At 34.4% G+C, this 22,200-nt stretch overlaps 1 protein-coding gene across 2 annotated transcripts; it reads right to left on the reverse strand.

Annotated features, from left to right (window-relative positions):
• Positions 1-526: 526 nt before the first annotated feature.
• LOC126682318 (uncharacterized) lies at positions 527-2,189 on the reverse strand. Of its 2 annotated transcripts, none has more exons than XM_050377959.2 (4): positions 2,013-2,189; positions 1,387-1,773; positions 883-1,010; positions 527-770 (listed from the first exon to the last, which is right to left on the reverse strand). In XM_050377959.2, exons 2-3 carry the CDS (start codon positions 1,761-1,763, stop codon positions 920-922), a joined length of 468 nt encoding a protein of 155 aa, XP_050233916.1. In that variant the 5' UTR covers positions 1,764-1,773; positions 2,013-2,189; the 3' UTR covers positions 527-770; positions 883-919. The 2 variants fall into 2 exon arrangements, with proteins under 2 accessions (XP_050233916.1, XP_050233917.1); XM_050377960.2 differs by lacking the exon at positions 2,013-2,189 and adding an exon at positions 1,909-1,933.
• Positions 2,190-22,200: the final 20,011 nt, after the last annotated feature.

The following is a 22,200-nucleotide window of genomic DNA, read 5'->3' on the forward strand; positions in this document are numbered from 1 at the left end:
CAAGAATTTCTCGTTCTTTACATAAATGTAGGAGACATGCAAGTTCTATATCTCAAGGGATGATTTGCTAAATTGATCAAGTTATGGTATAATCCTGATTTTTATTAGGAAGTGAATTAGTCAACCAAGCTAACACCATTTGTACTTCATTTTCATCTTTATGATCTAAGATTAAGTTCATTTACCAATCTTATATTTAAAATAATTGGCACTCCGATTTATAAATATATTGGAAAAATGAATTTAGATATCCAAAATCATATAGTACTTATCAAATCAAAATTATAGTGTATTTATCCAGATTAAAGAGGGATGTAGATGATTTTAAACGGTATAAATATTGGACAGCAAACTGTCAGGTCATGAGTTCGATTTCTTCCACAAATACTTCTCCTCCTCAATTATAAAAAAAATAACAATCATTTCCAATAATGAGTAGAAGAGTATAATAACTATCTTCTTTTTAGAAAACCATGCACCATATAAAGTAGATAAAGAGAAATTACACTTTGGTGACAAAAGCATATAAAGTAGTACATCAAATTAAATTAAGCTCCATATTAGTACAATCATATAGTTCTAATAATATCAAAATTAAGCCTCAACAAAATTTCCAGAGGGTCTTTTTATAGATTAAACATGGAGTTTAGACCATGTTTTTACACCTCATGAACCCTAGCTAACATCCAAAACAAATATAATAGAAGGGAAAAAAGAAAATATAAATACTAATTCATCTTTGATATTGTCTCTCTTGGTTGGTGCAATACCTGCAAGTAAAAAAATATACAAAAAAATAATAATTATAATTAGTGAACTGATTAAATAAATTATAAAACCTAATATGTAAAGAATAAGTATATAATTTATGTTCAATTATACCCAGAAAATGGAGAAAATTTGCATGGACTCGTCATGTCTAGTATGTTGTTCTACTGCTAAGCTCTCTAGGGGCACTGCATTTGAAACATTCCATTCTGCTAGCAAAATTGTGCTCATTACATCCCCACCTGTCCACAAATTCACAATTTTCTCATCTTTCTCCAATTACTTTACGAAAAGATACTGTTTGGTAAGAAAGAAAAAGCAGATTCTTAAAGTTCCTCACATGCAAAATTAAAGCAGTCAAAATTAGGGTTCAAATCTTAAATCCATGTGTTGGATAAAGTACTACATTTATAAATATATAGAAATGAAGGAATCAGAAAATAAAGAAAGAGAGTTACTTAAAAAAATTGTTGATGACTGAAAAATAATTATACGATAGGACGACTGAATGAATTTATATTCATAATTATAGTCAAACTGATAGAAATATGTTTTAAAATTTATAATTTTAACAGTTTGATCCGTAAATTTTACAAATAACGACAATTATATAGATACCTGGTGCAAATCCAGTCTCCGGATTTCCAACTAGAGCGATTGCTGGCACCGCCACCAAAAGCTCGAGAGCGAGAAATGTCGGAATCAAAGCAAGCAGCAGCAGAATCATCCTTGTAAACCCCACATTTGAAGCAACTCGACCGGCTCGCGAAGTTGTGTGCCCCACAGTTTCCAGCTGAGCAATACCAATCACCGGGACGGACATCCGAGCCAGTACTGAACCCGAATGACGACCCAACTCTCCCACCAAAGCCGCCAAAATCTAAACCTCCTCCTCCTCCTCCTAACCTGGAGTCCCCACAACGTTGGCAGGAGTCACGTCTTTGGAAGTTCAAATGCTGACATGACATACAGTTCCAATCTCCTGGCCTACTCATCCTTAATTTTCTGCATCGCATTTATATAATAAATAAATGTTACACAAAATCATGCACAAATTTAAACTAATTCTAATATAATTACATAATTAAGATGCTACATTAGTTAAAACTTTCATTAACTATGAAAATGTTATACTTCGACCTGTGAATTTCACGTTATAACAGGAGAAAATATGCTTTATGTGCCAAAAAAATCTAAAGCTAATAGTTTTAAATAGAGTAATGATACTTAAAGAAGTCGCAAACCTTAATTTGAAGTAGAAAAAAGTTGAAATTTGAAATATGAAAGAAATGGTGAGGAGTGTTTTGAAGAGGGGAAGGTGGCTAGAGATTTATATATAAATGCATATGCATGGTTTAGGTTTAGGTTAAGATTGAAGAAAAAGGGAATAAAAATGGAGGGCCAATTAAGCTTGCTTTTTCGTATTCTTCACCTTGATAAAAACCTTGATAAATGGGAATTGCAATCAAAACAAAAATCTAAAGTAGAAAAAAGAAATTAAAGAGATAAAGGAACAAAACACAATTCCAAAGACTGAGTTTATATTTTTCAAAATTTTGAACACACAACACAATTACTTTGCCCATTGATTCTTTTAGGGTTTCTTGAAAATTCACAATCACTCATACATAACACTCATTTTTTCAGTTTTCTCATAGTGCTTTTCCTTTTAAAAGTGTAATATTCTTGTTCTCACATTTTTATTGCATATATTTACTCATTATGTCTTATTTTATTAACTGGAATAGATGGAGTTGGATATATGAATAAATATAAGAAAAATGAATTTAAATTTCCAAAATAATAATGAATTTGACAAATATATCCTGACTAAACAAAATTACAGTAGCATATTGAAAGATATAGAGTCTAATTAAAAAAAATCATTACTATACTTTTATGATAATTTTTTTACTTAAGATGCTGAATTATATATTATTTTTATTAATTAGAACCTTAATTTTTTTGTTTGCTTTTTAAATATAATTCACTTAAAATATAAAATTGTTGGATCAAACTGTTAATATCTTTTATTCAAACCAATTTCAATGCATATAGTTGTGGGTATATGAATGTAGTTTATTGCATTTTTTTTGTAAAATAATTAAAAGCTTAATTGATTTATAAATAGAAATTAATGTTAATTATGAAAGATGAATCTTTACCTTATGATCTATAAATTTTGAGATTTTTTACAAATGCCGGAAAAAATAAAAATATTTGCAAGAATATAACCTCAAAGTTTTGTTTACAAACAATGCCATCTTTTTAAAAATATTTACTAAAATACAGTTTTTCTGTATACAAAAATATGTTTTTGTATACAAAAAAAATGAATTTGTATACATTCAGCACAAAATTCGTATATAAAATCAGATAATATACATATACATTTTTATTGTATATAGTTCGTATATAATCCGTATATAATCCGAATTATATACGTTTTTTTTAAATAATCAGATCTGAGAATGAGAATATCAAATCTGAAAAACGGAGAAGATGAAGATGAAGCCAAATTTTGTATATAATTCGTATATAATACAGATTGTATACAATTCAAAAAAAATTGAGATCCGAAAATATCATATCTGAAATCTCAAGAACGGCGATAGATGAGAACGACGGAGGCGGCGGTGTAATCTGATCTGGGAGAGTTGTTGCCGTTGTTTTTGCGGCGCGGATTTGCGATGGCTTCATGGTTGCAAAAACAGCGACGGCTTCTCGTGACGGTGGCGGCTTCTCGCGACGGCTATGGGTTGCAAAAACGATGGTGGCTACTCGCGACGGCGGCGGCTTCTTGCGACAGTGGCGAGTTCTTGCGACGGCGGCGGCTGAATAATGGGGGAAGTGATATTTTTTGTTAATGGAGGAAGTGAGAAAATAAAATTAGGGTTTAGGTGAGGAAGATGAAGAAAAAGAGGGAAATGATATTTTTGTTAATAAAAGAGATAAGATGGTATTTTTAGAAATATGGAAAATATTTTTGTAAAGAGAAAGATAAGATTATATGTTTGTAAATATATTACCTTATTTTGGCATAGAATGTAAATATTTCATAAATTTTCTATTTAGCAGAATATTGTGACATTAATATTATTTGAATTATAGTTTGTTGGTTATATAATCAATAACCAATACTTTGGTCGAGCACATTCAAAATATATAAAATTTATAAAAACTTTATATCGTTGGATGGTTTTGAACAAACATTTTAAATTCTGAACTTAGGATAATAGATGAAGCTACCTTAGAAAAGCAAACCAAATTAAATTGATGCAAAAAAATTGGTCAAATATAAATTTCAATTAAAGAGTGAGCACACAAAATCGAAAAAGGAAAAGAAGAAAGAATGCATGCCTTGATTGGAAACTATTATGAAATGATAATGAAATTGCATGCACATGCAAAATACATAAACTTAGAATTAAAAGTGAAGCTTTAGGTGGTCGTATTCGTCGAGTCCATAGACGCCCAAACAATTGAGGATCCCACATAAAAGCAAGCGCCAGTTTTGTCAGCCTATAAACACAACAAATTTCTACTCCTTAATCCTCAAATATCTATCTACTATAGAAAGTCCTTTGACCACAGCCATTTCGACCCCTCAAATCACTAATGTATAGTATATTGGTAGATGTTGAGTAAATTGTCGGCCTCGTGAATATATTCTCTCATATATCGCATTTTTTCTGTTGCAATAATAGAATTAAAAATTTAAAGGAAAAGGAATATAATTTTAAGGCGTCATGACCAAAACAATTGAAACATTTTCTGTTTTTATTAATTAAAACTAATTTATTTTAAATTTCGTAAGTTTTAGTCAAATATTTTAGGCTAAATGACTAAAAAATGCCAAACCTTTTATGAAAATTTTTAATACTTATTTTTCACATATATATTTTTTATATAAATTTTTGATTGATAAATTATAAATTGTAACTTTTTTTTGAGAATATAAATTGTAACTTATTTACCTATTTTTGACAAATTTAATTTCCTTCTATGATAATGAATCCAACGCAAGTGGAAGGAAGAAGAAGCACACTGTCACAACTCTAGCTTCATCAATGGCGGAAATATTTGAAGGTTGAAGATGGAGAATTTCTAGTTGTTTGTTTGGAAAAAAAAAAAAGTCTTTCCTACTTTTGATTCACACGTATTGTGCTAGAAGGGCATTATTGTCCAATTTGCTATATTATTAAGTCTATTTTAGATCATGAGAGATTTGTGAAAAGTTTTCTATTTTTTGGGCCTGTTAAAACAAAAATTGTGAGGTAAAAACATAACAGTATAACACTGTATATGTGATTTTTATCCATTATTTTACTGTCTGAGTTCATTGCAAATAGCTATATTCGAGTTTGTCTTTATCGAGTCGGTTTTAAGTATACTTCAAATAAGGTTTCAACAGTTTGCTGCGAATTGATGATTTCTAGTATAACAGCTGATATGACACTAAATTTTAAATGAATTTCAACTAGCTTACTATGTCAACTTAAACATTGAGATACAAAATACTTGAAACAAAATTAAATATCAAGTTCTAAAACGATATATATAAATATTAGATGCCAAATTGAAATATAAAACAAAGTTAGGTACCATTTAAATATTTAATTCTCTTTCTTTATATTATGTCACTCATCAAATCATACCCTTTATTTTTTCTTGTGTGTTTACTTTGTTAAAATATAAAAGAACTCTACTTTTCATTTTATCTCTTAGCTCCCATTAATATCTAATGTCTCTTAATAAATTTGACTAATTAGGAATTATTTATATAATATCTTACTTGTAAAATTTAATCTCACTTTTTCAAGCCATGTTTTCATAATTTTTCTATCTATCTAAATTAGAAACTTAATTTTAAAAATACCTACTAATATTAGAATTTCAACTCATTTTAGATCATTTCATCTCTCTCTCTCTCTCTCTCTCTCTCTCTCTCTCTAGTAGAGTTTTAACTCATTTAAAAAAGGCTTTTGACAGTATTTTCTAGCGTTTTGTCTTATAAATATTGACTAAAATGAAGTTTAATTCTACTTAGCTTCGTTGGATTTTAGCTTTTTTTATGATTTCTGTCAGCTTTCAGTCCTTATAAATAAAATCCCTATAAAGAATGTTTTATGAGAAAAGGAGTGATGCGGATCCAATATCGGTTCTCTCCTATGTTGTTTCTTCTTGCAGTAGAAGGTCTCAAGCCTTTGATAACAATTTATTAGAAGGGTTCGAATTGAAGGTTATTTTAATCCGATTTCAATCCTTCAATTTGCGGATGATACTTTGATTTTTATCCTACGAGATTTTTATTTACTCAAGAATCTCCTAAGGGTTCTAAGATATTTTGAATTGGTGTTTAATTTGCCCATTAATTATCAGAAGAGCTCTATTCTGGATATAATATGGATGATGATTCTTTATCTTATGTTTCCAATATACTCAATTGCTCAGTTGATCATTTCCCTATCACTTATATAGATCTCCCTTTATCTATTAAGTCGGTGGGTAGGTTGATTCTGATTAAGGTTTTATTGTATAGTCATTCGATGTATTATATGGGTTCTTTACAGAAGTGTAGCCAGGAATTTAAATTAAGAAGGGCAAAAAAACTATAACATTCTCATAAAGATTAATTCATAGAACATATTAAATATCTAAAATAATATCTAAAAATTACAAACATATATTCATAAAAAAATTACAATTGTTCTCTACGATTCTTCATGCCTTGATAGAGACGAATAATAACTTCGTCATTAGTATAATTGAATACATCATCTTCAACATATGTAATTAAGCTATCAGACAACCATTGATCTCCTATCGAATTCCTTAATCGATTCTTCACAAACTTCATAGCAGAAAATGATCTCTCAGCTGTGGCCATTGCAACAGGTAAAATAAGAGCTAAAGTGAGAAGTTTATAGACCAAAGGATATACAATATCCTTTCTTCTTTGCACTATTATTTCTACAAGGTCACCAATTCCTGACATGTTAGAAAACTCACAGCTTGACTTCATATCTATAATATATGTCTCCAATTGATTTTCAAGAGCAATGGATTGAATGTCAGAGAAGTCCGTCAGTTAAAATTGAGCAACGCGAAGCAACTTGCCTTTATCATAAGCAGAGAATAAATGAGATGGATTTAAACAAGTAAAACACAAAAGCAATTTTGTGTTCACCTCACTGAAACAATTATTGAGCTCTTGCAATTGCAAATATATGACATTGGCAAATAAATAGACCCTATAATGATGCATGTTCTTCACTTTCTCAAAATTGCGTCGGACTCGTCCTCTGGGAGCATACATATCTTTCATATTTGAAATTTGGATATCATGGCTTTTACAAAACAGAGAAATATTATCCATCAAAGAGTCCCATCCACTATCTCGCATTAGTTGTAAACGTTGCTTAGCTATCTTAACCAAAGTCATAACATTCACAATATCTTGATCCTTTCTTTGCAACGTCTTTGATAATTCATTCGCAGTTCCTAACACATTTTTCACCAATTAAAGACAAAAAATAATCTCAAAAGATTGCAAAAAGTTCAACAAAGTACAAGTTTCAATTTTTTGGTCTAACTCTCCATTCTTCATGACAAATTCAAGAACATCAAATATGGAAGAAAAACATCTTAATCGAGCTCAATAAAGTATAATAATGTGAACCTCATCGTATTTCTCAAGCTCGTTTAAGAGTACACCCTTAGTTTTTTCTATATACACTTTCAAGCTCACCACTCTCAATTTTTTTTAGACTTTAATGGCTTGAAACTCTAAAAGCATATCATGGCGCTTACTAGAGCTTCCAACAACATTTACAACACTTGAAGCTAAATTGAAAAGCATAGTTATGGAAATATGATTTTTTGCAACACCTACAATTGCTAGTTGAAGTTGATGTGCAAAGCAATGAACATAAAAAGCACTTTTATTCTCTTTTAAAATTCAAGTTTTAAGACCATTAAACGCACCTTGCATATTTCTCGCACCATCATAGCCTTAACCTCGCAATCTAGATATGCTCAAATTGTGCTAGGAAAAAATTGCTTCAATTGACTTCTTTAGTGATAAAGCACTAGTGTCTTGCACATGACCTATATTTAAAAGACGCTCAACCACTTTGCCTTCCTTATTCACATAGCATATGACCAGTGCCATTTGTTCTTTACAGGGTACATCACGAGATTCGTCAACAAGAATAGAGAACAAGTTATTTCCCAATCATGAAGGATTGAGTTGGTAGTTCAATTGCACAAGCATTTACAATATCCTTCTAAATATCCAGAGACGTCCATTTCAAATTTCTTGGACATTGGTCTATCGCAACCCTCTTAATATCCTCACTATGATCACAAATAGGGTGTAAAGTTGCCTTGAAATTCCCTCATCTATTTGAATCATCTGATTTATCATGATCACGGAAAGAAAAACATTGCCTTAAAGGATTGAGTTGGTATGATACCTTAAAAATATTAGCAATTTTCAATCCAACTTGTGGTGTGTTAAATTTAAAGCAATTTGCAGCTTTTATACAATTTAGCTATTTGCTTGAAAATTGGTTATATTTAAAGGGTTATTGGCAGCAAGATAGACATATTTATTGTTGAAGGGTTCAAAATGTTGGGTTTTTTTACTTTGGGTCTGTTTTTGATTTATAAATCAAAAGTATTTATTATCAGCGCTTTTTTTATTTTTCGACTTCTGCGTTTTCTTAGGTCTGGCAAATAAAAGTTATAAAGAAGACACACTTCATATTGCAACATTAGTGAGTTTGGGTGTTGTATTTTTTTGGAAGTTTCGACCACAAATTACTTGGCTGAAAAAAAAAACATGGGTCCAACTCCAAGCTGCTGCTCTTCACGCACAACCACAACAACCAGCTCAAGCTGCTGCTCTTCACGCACAACCACAACAACCAGCCTAAGCTGCTGCTTTTAGTATCTTTATTTTATATTAGGTTGTGTTTTAATTTATTTTAACTGTTGTGTAAAGAAGTTGCTTGATTAGATCTAATTCAGTGGCTGAATATAAAATTGATTTTTGTCACCAACCTCAAAAAAAAATATAAACAATTTTAAATCATAAATAGAGAAGTATATGTAAGTATTTTGTGTTTGCCAATGAGTTTTATGAATTACTAAAAGTTGCATAAATTTAACAAATAATTTAACAAATACGTGCAAGCAACGGAAAATTACTAAAAGTTAAAACGTATAATATTAGCTTTAATAAGTAAAGATGAAGTAATTAATAGATACCTGTAATTTCTATTTGTTTTTTCCAGATAGATTTTGAAAAAGTGGAGAAGAAGCTAATAATCTAGGATTTTGAATTTTAACTTTTAGTAGATTAAGTTAAAAAGGAAAAAAAAGTTAAGAGTGAAATTGAAAAGTCTGTATAACACAAACAAATCATTGATATTTGAAATTTAACATATGAGCTCTAACTAATTGTGTTTAAAATAAATGAATTAGGCTTTAAGAATTACACCTTAAATTTTTTTTAATAAGAGGGGAAATTGCCCCTCTTACTGTCCATGTACCTACGCCCCTGGTTCTTTATCTATTCTGCAGTCGATTATTTCGTCTCTTGATCGCTATATGAAGATTTTTTTTTGGTGTGGCAATTCAAATGGCAAGGGTATATGCAAAGTTGCTTGGTCAAAAATATGTCTTCCTTATACTAACGGTGGTTTGAATTTTGGTTCCTTTTTATTTGAAGAATTAAAGTCTTCTTTGCAAATGGTTATTGAAGTTTAGAACGGATAACAATTGTCTATGGTTTTTTATGGTGATTAATAGTTGCTATATTGCTTCATTGCATGATTTTCCAAATTGCAATGTTGATCTCCTTTCTCATCTTTGGAAAGAAATTCACAAAACTTGTATTTTCTATTCTATTATTTAGGATTTTTTTTAAGAGAGATTTCCGTTACTATTAGTAATGGTTTGAGATTAGTTTTTGGATGGATTCTTGGACTGGTACGAGTCCTTTGGCTTCTCGTTTTGCATCTTTATTTAATATCTTTAGAACCAAAGGTATTTTAGTTGCTTCTCAGCTGCATCGGAGGTCTGATTCTGGTTGGGTTTTCAGCTAGAACCGTCAGCTTAGATTGGTCGAGCAACAACAGTAGAAATCTACTCGGTTTTCCGCAACAACATCCCCGACATGTTTGCTTGGAGACGAAAGTCGGGTGGCTTCAAATATAGAGACATTTCATCTCACTTTCGCAAGCTCATTCCGCTGGAGGATCATTTTATTCGAGGTAATTTCTTATTTTCAATTTTTTGAAAATGGCAAATCCCCCCCTAACGTTCAATTTCTTTACTTGGCTTCTCGTTAGAGTTATAATATTTTCAAATGCTTCATTGGTGGTTAGATATATTTTGGATCCAGATTTTCTTGGTTTCTTGGTGTGTAATTGGGAGGAAAATAGTAGGGGTGGGCAAAAAAACCGGTCAAACCGATTAACCAAACCGAAACCGGAAATCCGAACCGGAAAATGTGGTTAACCGGTCCAACGATTTAGGTTTAGGTTTTGATTTTTAGTTTTCATGGTTAATGGTTTAGGTTTAGGTTTTGGATTTCTAAAAACCGTGGTTAATCGGTTAACCGGTTTATATATATATTCATATATTTTTAATAATTAATAAGATATATTTTATGATCTGTGAAATAATATGGATTTTATAATATACACAATAAAATCTAATTATAAAAATATATTGACATATATTTTATTTAAGAATATTTATATATTTTAGGAGAATTTATATATAAAAATATTTTAAAAGAAATTTGTCGTTTTCCTTATTAAAATATTTACTTAACAGAAATAGGAATATTTAAGTATATAAATAGTAGAAAGTGGACGTGAACAATACCACAATCAATTCAAAAAATACAAACCTAGCTTTAATATTACTCATAAATTATTTATAAATAATAATAGTTTTAAATATTTGCATTGACTTAACTATTCATAAGATAGTTTAGATTTATATTTTTAATATAATTTGAATTTTCATAGTTTTTTTTGCTTGTAAAATTTTATCTTTTTTGTCTTTAATTTTTCTAATGGTTATATGGTTAAAAACCGTAAAATCAAAAAACCGAACCGTTTTTTATGGTTAACCGATTTACCGGTTAACCGTTTAAAATTTTAGGTTTAGGTTTTTAATTTTAAAAACCGTATTACAATGGACCGGTTTACAAATTGCCCTCATGGACCGGTTAACCGGTCCATGCCCACCCCTAGAAAATAGTATACATATTATTCGCTATTGTCCTTTTATTTGGAAGTTTTGGTGTTTGGTTTTGGCAAGGTGTGATATTTTATGGGTTAGTCCTCCTTCTATTTCTTACTTTTTCAGTTTATGGTCTTCTTATACTTGTACTGAGTTCAAAGAGTTATGGCGTCTGATTTGTTTTTTTTTTTAATTTGGAAACTTTGGAAATCAAAAAACAACAGAGTGTTTAATGGTGTTAACAGTTTTCCGGATTCTATAACTTACTTGTTTGTTTACAAGGCGGTTCAATTTTATACTCCCTCCGTCCCGTTTAAAAAATCCCATATTCTATTTTGAAATGTCCCATTTAAAAAGTCCTATTACTAATTTTAGAATATTTTTCCATTGAATACCTCATTTTACCCTTATTTTAATTATCTTAAAAGAGCTCTATGGAAAATTCCACTATCATTAATAGGGACAAAACATGAAAAAACATAAAAAGACAAGAATAATTAATGTTTTCTTAATCTGTGTGTAAAGTCAAATGGGACTTTTAAAGTGGGACGGAGGGAGTAGCTTTTATTACCCACATTGTCCATATTGTAGTAATGATGTATTTAGATGTTTGACTACTTTTGTGATTTTGTTTTGATTGACCCGGTATTGGATATTTTGCCTTGCACTCCTTCTGTTTGAGCTTAATACATCATCTTTTATTCAAAAAAAAATGTTTTATTTATTCTTTTCTATTTTATTATACTTAATTTGTTAATGGTTTTTTTGATAATTTGGAGAGAGTATTTGTGGAACGGTTTGAACCCACGATCTAATAGTTTACAGTCCAAAATTTGTACCATTTGAATTATAATTCATTGGTTAATTTGTTAAGTTTTATTTCAATATATATCAGTTTAATATTTATCTTTTTAAGAAAGAGCTCCATATATACAATCATAAATTGTTTGAACAGTTTCAAGTTACAATTAATAAAAAAAAGTTTAGTGCTTTACTATTTTAAGCATTAATGAGGATTTTTCCAACTACTAGAAAATTAGAACTTGCCATGCTAAAATTACCAAAAGAACTAAATGCTCTTTAAATAAAAAGGTTAATGTCCTAAAAAATTCAAATTTTTTATCTCTTTTTGAATCCTAATTTGATATTGAAAATTGGTCAATTTTATCCTATTTTACATTTTCTGGTTTCAACTGTACCCTAATTTTTCAATTTTTGACTATTTTTTACTTAAAGAATGAAATCATTCAATTAATTAAATTTAAAGATAAAATTAAATTCATTTTTATTAAAAAAATATAAATATGTTCTTTATTTAAAAAAATGACGAAAAATCATAATTAAATTAAAACAAATATAAATTGTTAATTAATTTAAATAAATCTAAATAAATTTTAAACATATATAATTAATATATGCTAGATATGGAGAATATTTTTAAATATTTTTTAAATGAAAAAAATGTCAATTTAATATTTCATGGTACAATTAAAATATAAAAATATGAAATAAGATAAAATAGGTGATTTTTTAACGTCGGAATAGAATTAAAAAAGGACCAAAAATTGAGATATTTTAAGACATTCGGCCGGAAAAAAAAAGATTTGCACTTCTTTCCAACACATAGACACTTCCTAATCAGAATTAAAGTTATGAAATTTGTCATGCTATGCTTTTTCATAGGATAATATATTGTAAAAGGAGCACTATATGTGCACACACATGGGCCCTAACTTAATTGTTATAACCTTAATTGTTAAATTATATAATTGACCAACACCATACAAAGCTATCTTGAAAGGAAGACAAAATCTATTGCTTAAAGCCTAAAAACACATACTTCCATCATTGCCTATATAGATATAGTTTCTTTTGGAAAATACACAATAGGTCAATGAAGAGAATCCAATGCAGTTAATTTAATTATGTATTTTTTGATAGCAAAAAAATCATATGAGTCCTTCGGATTAAGTGAGTTAAGCTACGACAAAACTATTTCAGCAATTCACTGTCATAAGCTCTCACCTCAATATAGATAGAGGTATAAATGAACCGAATCGAATCGAGTTTTGAAGTGTTTATATTCAGCTCTTTTAGCAAGCGAGGTGTTCATGTTCAGTTCATGTTTGTTCAACCTTTGAACGGGGTAGGGTGTTCATGTTTGGTTCATTTGAATTTTATAGTGCTCGTGTTTATCTCGTGTTCGTTTGTTTAGCCGCTAAACGAACAAGATCGCGAACGAGATCGATAAATACTAAACGAGCTCGCTCACGAACAAGCTCGTGAACGAGCTCGATGAGCACTAGACGAGCCTGTTCGTTTAGCGACAAAATGAACGAACACGAGTTCGGCTCGTTTATCCGTTAAATTAACACGAATACAAACTGAATAAACTATAAAAAAACAATACCTAATAATGATTTTTCCAAACAATACTAAAGTACAACCGATAAATCCACTTGGCTCGGTGGCTCGTTGCAAATTAACCAGTTCGACAGGTTTTAAAAATTCAAATTTCCGCCTCGTATCCTCTTCTTCTTATGGCTGGTCGTGAGGGAAAGAATATCGTCCAATGCCAATATGGTCTCTAGAGGTATTCTTCCTTTTAATCAATCTTATTGTTCGGTATGTATAGAGGAGGAAACTACAAGCCACATTTTAATCCATTGTCGATATGCTTGGGAAGTTTGGAGTTCTTTAATACGTATGAGTAATCGTCAATGGGCTGCCCCTAAAACCATTACCATCTTCTTTGATTTCTTGAGCTTTCAAGCTAATAAAAGACACCTAGCTCTTTGGCGAGCGATATGTTTTTTTTTTTTGTATTTGGGACTTATGGAAGGCTGTTAGCAAAAATACTAACTTGTAGTAATCCGGAAATACGGAATCGATCCCACGAAGACAAGAGGTTTAAAGTGAGCGAACACGTAAATGGAAATTCAATTCGGAAAGCAACGATCAATTGAAGGTTCAAGTATCCAATTACTAACTAAGAATTAAACTAACGTGAAATTGCAATTAAACAAGTAAAGAGAATTAATTATCAAGAATCTAATTCAATAAAAGGGGAATGTCAAGGAGTTAGTAATCCAACCTAGGTTATGCAATCATGATTGGTCAAGTGTAAACTACTAAGGACCGAGCGAGGCCTAAAACGTCATTCCCGCTCTCTCGAGCCTCAAGGAATGCCAAAACCGCTATCTAGTCATTCAATCACACCAAGCTCACTCTCGTGTTACAAGGCAAACTAAATCAATATCAAACGATTAATCAATCCGCTCCAAGGTCACCTAGATTCAAACCCACTCTCGTGGAGCTCTAAAATCTAGGTTTTCTAACCTAGAGGTCGATCTAATCAACCACCTCTCGGTGCGTCAATCAAACTATGGCAATGATTAAGGTAGCTAATCCTAATCAAGCAATGAGTAATAGGGAAGAAACAAAAGCATACAACACTAAAGACCAACCAATCAAGCAAACCCCTAAATTATCATACTAACCCCCTAACAAAGGAAATTTAGCTACTCATATTTAGATTATCACAAACAATCAAGGAATGAGTAAAGTAGAACATTCAAGTAAGAAGAATTACCTTGATTAAATAAATAGAATAGACAACCATAAAGATAATGAAGATTCACAATAAGTAGCTTGTAATAAAAATGAAGATCTTGTTATCATAAAGCAAATAAAACTTGCATCAAGCTCCAACAATGGAGGAATCTCCAAGAAGAAGATGGCTAATCTAAAAGAGGTAAAAACTAGAGAATAATTCCAAAATGTCTATAACTTCTTGTACCCTAAAAAAGATAATGTGCTATTTATATGGGTTACAAATGAGGTAAACAAAGGACACCCTTCTAAGGAGTGTTGGGCCTAAAATAGAAATTGAGCCCTTGAGTTTTGTCTTGTCTCGAAATTCAAATTCTGAGCTTCTTTTTAAGGGGCTCGATCGAGCCATCCACTTAAGAGTGAGGGCTCGATCGAGCCTTATGCTTTGAAGAAACTTCTGGACAGCTTTGTTCATAGGGCTCGATCGAGCCTTCCTTCATAAGTGAAGGGCTCGATCGAGCCCCTCCTTTAAATGCCCATATCTTGCTCGTTTCTTCGCTCTTTCAACTCGCTCCTATTCCGATACTTGATTTCTTCATTCTTTAAGCCCAAAACACTTCGCATTGCTTCATTTTACCTGAAACGCTAATACACAAAATAAGCACACCAATACGGGAAAAAAACGCTTCAAAGTATACTAAAAACAAGCGAAAACAACTCCTAAACATAGGTGTAAAATGCACCTATCAAACCTCCTCACACTTACCCTTTGCTTGTCCCCAAGCAAGAAATGAATCTTACTAACAAAACAACATTAACAACCTTGGTAATTATGAACTCATGTCAACAACCGAACTCCCAATCAATGAAGATACAAGTACGATCATCTAGTATTATCAACCACAAGCGATGCAAACAAATGAGGAATGCAATTATAATGACATAGTCCAATGACATTGAGAATACTATCGATATGGCATCATGTCAAGCAATCTCGAAGTTACAATCATCTACGGGACATGCACACATTGGTCCACAAGAATTGGCAATTCACGGCATATTGTTCATAGACATCAAGCAAAAGCAATTTAATTCTCTCAAGATGGCACTCCAACACTCAAGTGTTTCGGGTAAACAATTAGGCTCACTACATGCGAAAATTCACCATAAGCTTGCTCTTAGTCCCGAACTCCACTACTTGATTCGGTAATCAACAACTATCATATGGACTTGTGTAAGGGTTGTAGCTTGGCTAGGGGTTAAGGGTAGGAAAATTTGGATAATTGGCTAAAACTTGACTTGAACAACTAACTTATTATGCACTTTTTGACCTAACTCGGATTTCCAACACTTGTGAATTTTTTTTTTTTTTTTTTTTTTTTGTTTTTTCTATTACCTTTGTTTATTCTTTCTTTCTTTTCTTTTTCTTCATTTTTCTTCTATATTTTTTTTTTTTTATATTTTCTTTTCTTCTTGATATTGTTTTTATTCTTTCTTTCTTTTGATTTTCTTTTTAATCATCAAGCTAGTGTCACAATTTTTTTCAAAATTAAGTTATTCAAATCAAATTTGGGTGTTTAAGAGGTAAAATGTTGAAGGATAATGGTGTATAATTGGTGTGTATCAAGGAAGGGTTAGGCTCAAATGGTGAATTCTAAGGGTGAAGGGTAGGCTTTTAAAGTGGTCTTATCCGAAAATGGGATTAGTCCTAATGCCATACTCATTTAGCTATTGACACTCAACCATATAGTCTCGAACGGACACCAAGCAAGTTCTAGGAATTAGCAAGCAAACGACACTCATCAAAAATAATTAGGCTCAATCAAACACTCAAATAAGGGTGGTGTCATGCCAAATACTTCATTCCTATGAACACATGCCAATCATGCTATCAAATTTCAAAATGGCACCAATTTTTACAATTTTAAGCACATATCATGCATCCGCATTAAGTATCACGAAAATTGCCAAAATCACAACAACCAACTAATTGAATTCACCCTAATCTCATTGAAACATGTCATACACATTGCATTTCATTAAGCAAGCATCAACATTTGATTGATTAAACTAGAAACACACTTGATGACTTCATTGATCGGGAAATACATTAGTTGACAAATTCCAAAAATACACCAAGGCCACTAATCATGCTTTCAACAAACTAAAGCCAAAGATTCCGTGCTTAAGGTGACTCTAAACAACCCAAAATAAATAGCGCAAACACTAAAAACAACTAAAAAAAAAAAAATACAATAAACGAAAGCATAAAGCATAAAAAAAAACATAAAGGCAAGATACAATTTCACAACCAACCCTCCTCACACTATTTCTAGCTTAGTCCCGAAGCATGAAATAGAGAAAAATAAAGCGTGAAATTGAATAAGAAAGAGTTTGAGAAATCAAATCTTGCTAATCGAATGTCGGGGGTTCCGGAGATGGTGTGGGCGATGGGTAACGTGGCCCGCCTTGGGCGTTGAAATAATCCCTCAATTTCTCCTCTTGCCTTCTTTGCCTAGCCCGAAGGTATTTCATCATATACCTTTGTTCCTTCATGAATTGGCGTTGTTCCGCCTCAAAGTCACTCGGAGCTTGTTGATGACTAGCTTGGGCCCCTTGGAACTCGGTTTCGGGCCAATTTCCCCATTCGGCACCTTGCTCCTCTCCTTGAGCGCTTGTCTCCGCTACACCCTTGTCTCTCCTCCGCACTTGTTCTTTTTGAGGCCTTTGCCTCGGCGCCTCAACTTCTTGCTCTTGTTCTTGCTCGGTGTCTTCTTCCTCATCACTCGGTGATGGAGGTCTAGCACCATGGCGACTCACATAAGCGGCTCTTCGATAGTAAGGCACAATTTCCCCTTTTTTGACATATGAAGCCGCCCGCAAGTGCTCCATGTTGATCATTTTCGGCTTTTCCCATTTGTAGTCACCGAATTGCAACGTCTCCCTCTTAGCTAGCATAGTGACAAACCACCCAAAACCAATCTTCTTCGTACTTAGCTCGGGTATTTCACCAATATTGCGCAAGAGCCTATATGCCGAATTAACTCGGTATGCTTCCACTTCCGGGTGTAACATGGCGTTGAAAGCCAAAAGATCCTCCTTAGCCAACTTGCTATATTCGTTTCGACCACAAAAAGTGTGACCGTACCATTTGAGGACTACCACATGTGCGGTATCCATCACTTCGTTGGTCTTGGAGGTGTTGGAGTTGTAATGATCCAACCCGGAGAGTTCCTTCCAAATGGCGTGCTCATCAAAACCCACCCCCGGAATGCATTTCAAACCTTCATTGCTCATTTTGAAATCCCATGTCAACTCATCCAATTCATAATGAGCTCGCCTTCCACCCAATCGAAACTCAAACTCGGTAAGCGATTCTCCACTTGTTTTCAAAGTTGAGAAAAACTCATAAACGAGAGCTTCACAATAGTCATGAGGAAGTTGTGCCAATTCAAGCAAGTCTAAGCGCCAAAGAAGGCTCTTCACCATAGCTTCAATTCCTAATTTCTTCATGGTTTCCCAATCAATTTGGAATGGCTTGGTAATACCTCTTGCTTTAAGTTTCTCATAGAGCAAGCCTTCCTCTTCGGAACGGATTTGAAAAGGTGCGTTGAAACGTCTTGTGAGAGATGCCGGAGTGTTAACCCCTACTTCTCTTGCTCCGGAGGCGGTAGTTTTCCGGCGAGAACGAATGGTGGAGGTGCGTGGAGCTTGTTCTTGAGGTGGTGGATTTTTAGCGGACTTGGATGATTGCCCGGATTTTCCCATTAGAAGAGTAAGGAAAAGGGTGCTTGAAAGTGTGGTTAGATTTAAGGTTCGCCGGAGGATGGTGGGGGTAAGGTGGTGGCCGAATTTTTGAAGAAGAGGAGGAAAGCTATGGAGTTTTCTAAATGGGGTAAAAAGAATGAGGAAGAAGATGAATGAATGTGGACATTTATGGCAAAAATGAGGGGGAAACACCTTTGATTTTTGAATTTTGAATTTGAAAGCTTAAGATGAAGCCACCTCACCCATCCATGTGATTTGTGTTTTCTTTTAATGGCTTGAGATCATGCCACATCATCAATCCAAACCTCCACCTTTGAACCAATCAAATTAAAACAATCCATGTCTTCTTTAAATGGCTTGGCTCGATCGAGCCCTTGAATTTTAGTGAAGGGCTCGATCGAGCCCTATGTGGGAAAAATTCCCTGCTTCCGTTTACAAAGGGGGCTCGATCGAGCCCTTCACTTAAGAAGGAGGGCTCGATCGAGCCCTATGTGTAAAAGGGGGCAGAAAATTTTTCCTTTCCACTTGATTCCTACACACCAAAAACGAAACATACCCGGCATCAAATCGAACAAAAATAACAAAAACGATTAACACAAAAACACAAGATTAAAAGCTAAGAACATAAAATAAAGGTAGAAAATCGAACCTCTCGGGAATGCCTCCCGAGTGCGCTTGTTTAAAGTCGAAAGCTCGACTATCTCGCGGTGAATTCAAGTAGGAGTGGTGAAAGAAACTTCATCTTCCACCCGATTGGTCAAGGGCCCAAGATATGGCTTGCATCTTTGTCCGTTGACCTTGAAGGTCTCACCCTTAGAATTCTCCAATTCTACCGCACCGTGATTTGCCACGTTTCGGATTTTAAACGGGCCACTCCAACGGGACTTAAGCTTTCCCGGAAACAACCGCAAACGAGAGTTATAGAGAAGGACAAATGAACCAACCTCTAGCACCTTGGGGACAATATGGGCGTCATGCCATTGCTTCGTTTTTTCTTTGTAAAGCTTGGCATTTTCATATGCCATGAATCGGAATTCATCCAACTCATTCAATTGAAGCAATCTCTTTTCCCCCGCTTTCTTGAAGTCAAAGTTTAACTTCTTAATAGCCCAATATGCTCTATGCTCAAGTTCTAGAGGAAGATGACACGCCTTCCCATAAACAATACGGAATGGTGACATACCGAGTGGAGTCTTGTAAGCCGTCCGATATGCCCACAATGCGTCATCCAACTTCAAGGACCAATCTTTCCGGGATCCATTCACCGTCTTCTCGAGAATTCTTTTCAACTCACGGTTCGAAACCTCAACTTGGCCACTCGTTTGGGGGTGATAAGGTGTGGCGACCCGGTGATGCACATTATACTTCCTCATAAGAGCTTGAAATTGCCGATTGCAAAAATGCGAACCACCGTCACTAATAACCACTCTAGGAGTCCCAAACCGATTCACTAGCCGCTTAAGAAAACTCAACACCACTCTAGCATCATTAGTGGGCAAAGCCTCCGCTTCTACCCATTTCGAAACATAATCCACACATACCAAAATGTATTGATTTTTGAATGAAACCGGAAAGGGCCCCATGAAATCTATACCCCATACATCAAATATTTCCACTTCTTGAACCGAAGTCAAAGGCATCTCATCTCTCTTCGAGATGTTGCCTACACGTTGGCACCGATCACAATGGTCAACAAACTCCTTGGCATCACGAAACAAAGTTGGCCAAAAGAACCCGCTCTCAAGCACTCTAGCGGCGGTTCTTGCCGAACCATAATGTCCGGTCTCATGACATGAACTCAAAATGGGCATCATTTCTCCCAAAGCCACACATCGTCTCAACATCCCATCCCCACATATTTTAAACAAGAAAGGTTCATCCCACAAGTACCTTTTAACATCGGATAAGAACTTCTTCCGTTGATGCGATGTCAAGTCCGGAGGCATGACTTCCGATGAGAGATAATTGGCGAAATCGGCATACCACGGCGTTTCTACTTCCCGAATCATCATAAGTGTTTCATCCGGAAATCGCTCATTAATCTCCATACCGATAGGAATCGGCTCCGGGTTTTCAAATCTTGATAAGTGGTCCGCTACCACGTTCTCCGTGCCCTTTTTATCCCGGATTTCTATGTCAAACTCTTGCATCAAAAGTATCCAGCGAATAAGTCTTGGCTTGGCGTCTTGCTTAGTAAAAAGGTATCTCAAAGCGGCATGGTCGGTGTAAATGATGGACTTTGATCCGAGCAAGTATTGCCGAAATTTATCCAAGGCAAACACTACCGCCAACATCTCCTTTTCGGTAGTGGTATAGTTGAGTTGTGCTCCCGCCATAGTTCTACTAGCGTAATAGATCACATGCACCCGCTTGTCCTTTCTTTGCCCCAACACGCAACCCAATGCTTGGTCACTAGCATCACACATTAGCTCAAAGGGCAAACTCCAATCCGGAGATGAAATAATGGGGGCGGTCACAAGTGCCGACTTTAGCTTCTCAAAAGCATCTTGACAATCCTTTGTGAAATCAAACGATGCATCCTTTACTAGCAAACTTGTCAAAGGTCGAGCAATCGACGAAAAATCTTTAATGAAGCGCCGGTAAAAACCCGCGTGGCCCAAAAATGCCCGAACTCCTTTGACCGTAGTCGGAGCGACTAATTTTTCAATAACCGCTGTTTTTGCCCTATCCACTTCAATTCCCGCCTCCGATATCCTATGCCCGAGTACAATGCCTTCATCCACCATGAAATGGCACTTTTCCCAGTTTAGCACTAAATTTGTCTCCACACATCGCGCTAAAACCCGCCTTAGATTCGCTAGACAACCATCGAATGAATCGCCAAACACGGAGAAGTCATCCATGAACACCTCCATAATATCTTCAATCATATCGTTGAAGATTGAGGTCATACACCTTTGAAATGTGGCGGGTGCGTTGCATAGTCCGAAAGGCATTCGCCGGTATGCAAAGGTACCGTAGGGGCATGTGAAGGTCGTCTTCTCTTGATCTTCCGGGAGGATTAAGATTTGATTGTAACCCGAGTACCCATCAAGGAAACAATAAAACTTGTGTCCCGCTACCCTTTCTAACATTTGATCGATAAATGGAAGCGGAAAGTGATCTTTTCGGGTTACCTCGTTGAGCTTCCGATAATCGATGCATACTCGCCATCCGGTTACCGTTCTTGTGGAGATTTGCTCTCCTTTTTCATTCTCCACCATTGTCATACCTCCCTTTTTAGGCACACATTGTATGGGACTAACCCATTCACTATCCGAAATCGGATAAATTATACCGGCGTCGAGGAGCTTGACGATCTCTTTGTGCACTACCTCCTTCATATTTGGATTCAATCTTCGTTGCCTTTGAGCCGACTTCTTTGACTCGTCTTCGAGATTAATCTTATGCATCACAATTTGAGGACTTATTCCTCGAATGTCGGAGATTTGCCACCCCATGGCTAACACATGTTCTTTTACCACTTGCACAACCCTCCTTTCTTGCTCCTTGGAGAGCTTGTTTGAGATGATTATCGGCAAGGTCTCATTCTCCCCAACAAAAGTATACCGGAGGTGTGGCGGAAGCGGCTTCATTTCAACCTTCGGGGGTAACTCCGAAGATGGTGGAGTCACACCATTGCTCTTGTTTAAACTTTCCGGCTTCGGTTCATCCTCTCTAGTATATTCATCATCCCCCGACTCGGAATGAAATGAGACTTGAGAAATGTGTTGAGAAAAAATTTCTGCCCCCTTTAACTCATGGGGCTCGATCGAGCCTTTCATTAAAAGGGAGGGCTCGATCGAGCCCTTAGTGTTAAAGGAAGCAGAGATTTTTTCCTTTGCTTGA

Source organism: Mercurialis annua, linkage group LG5, assembly GCF_937616625.2.
Source record: "Mercurialis annua linkage group LG5, ddMerAnnu1.2, whole genome shotgun sequence".
Lineage (NCBI taxonomy): Eukaryota > Viridiplantae > Streptophyta > Magnoliopsida > Malpighiales > Euphorbiaceae > Mercurialis > Mercurialis annua.

Excerpts from the sequence above, each read along its gene's own strand:
- LOC126682318 (XM_050377959.2), bottom strand. The coding sequence starts at position 1,763 with ATGAGTAGGCCAGGAGATTGGAACTGTATGTCATGTCAGCATTTGAAC. Across the intron at positions 1,011-1,386 it reads GGAGACTGGATTTGCACCAG|GTGGGGATGTAATGAGCACA; the intron begins GTATCTATATAA and ends ATTTGTGGACAG.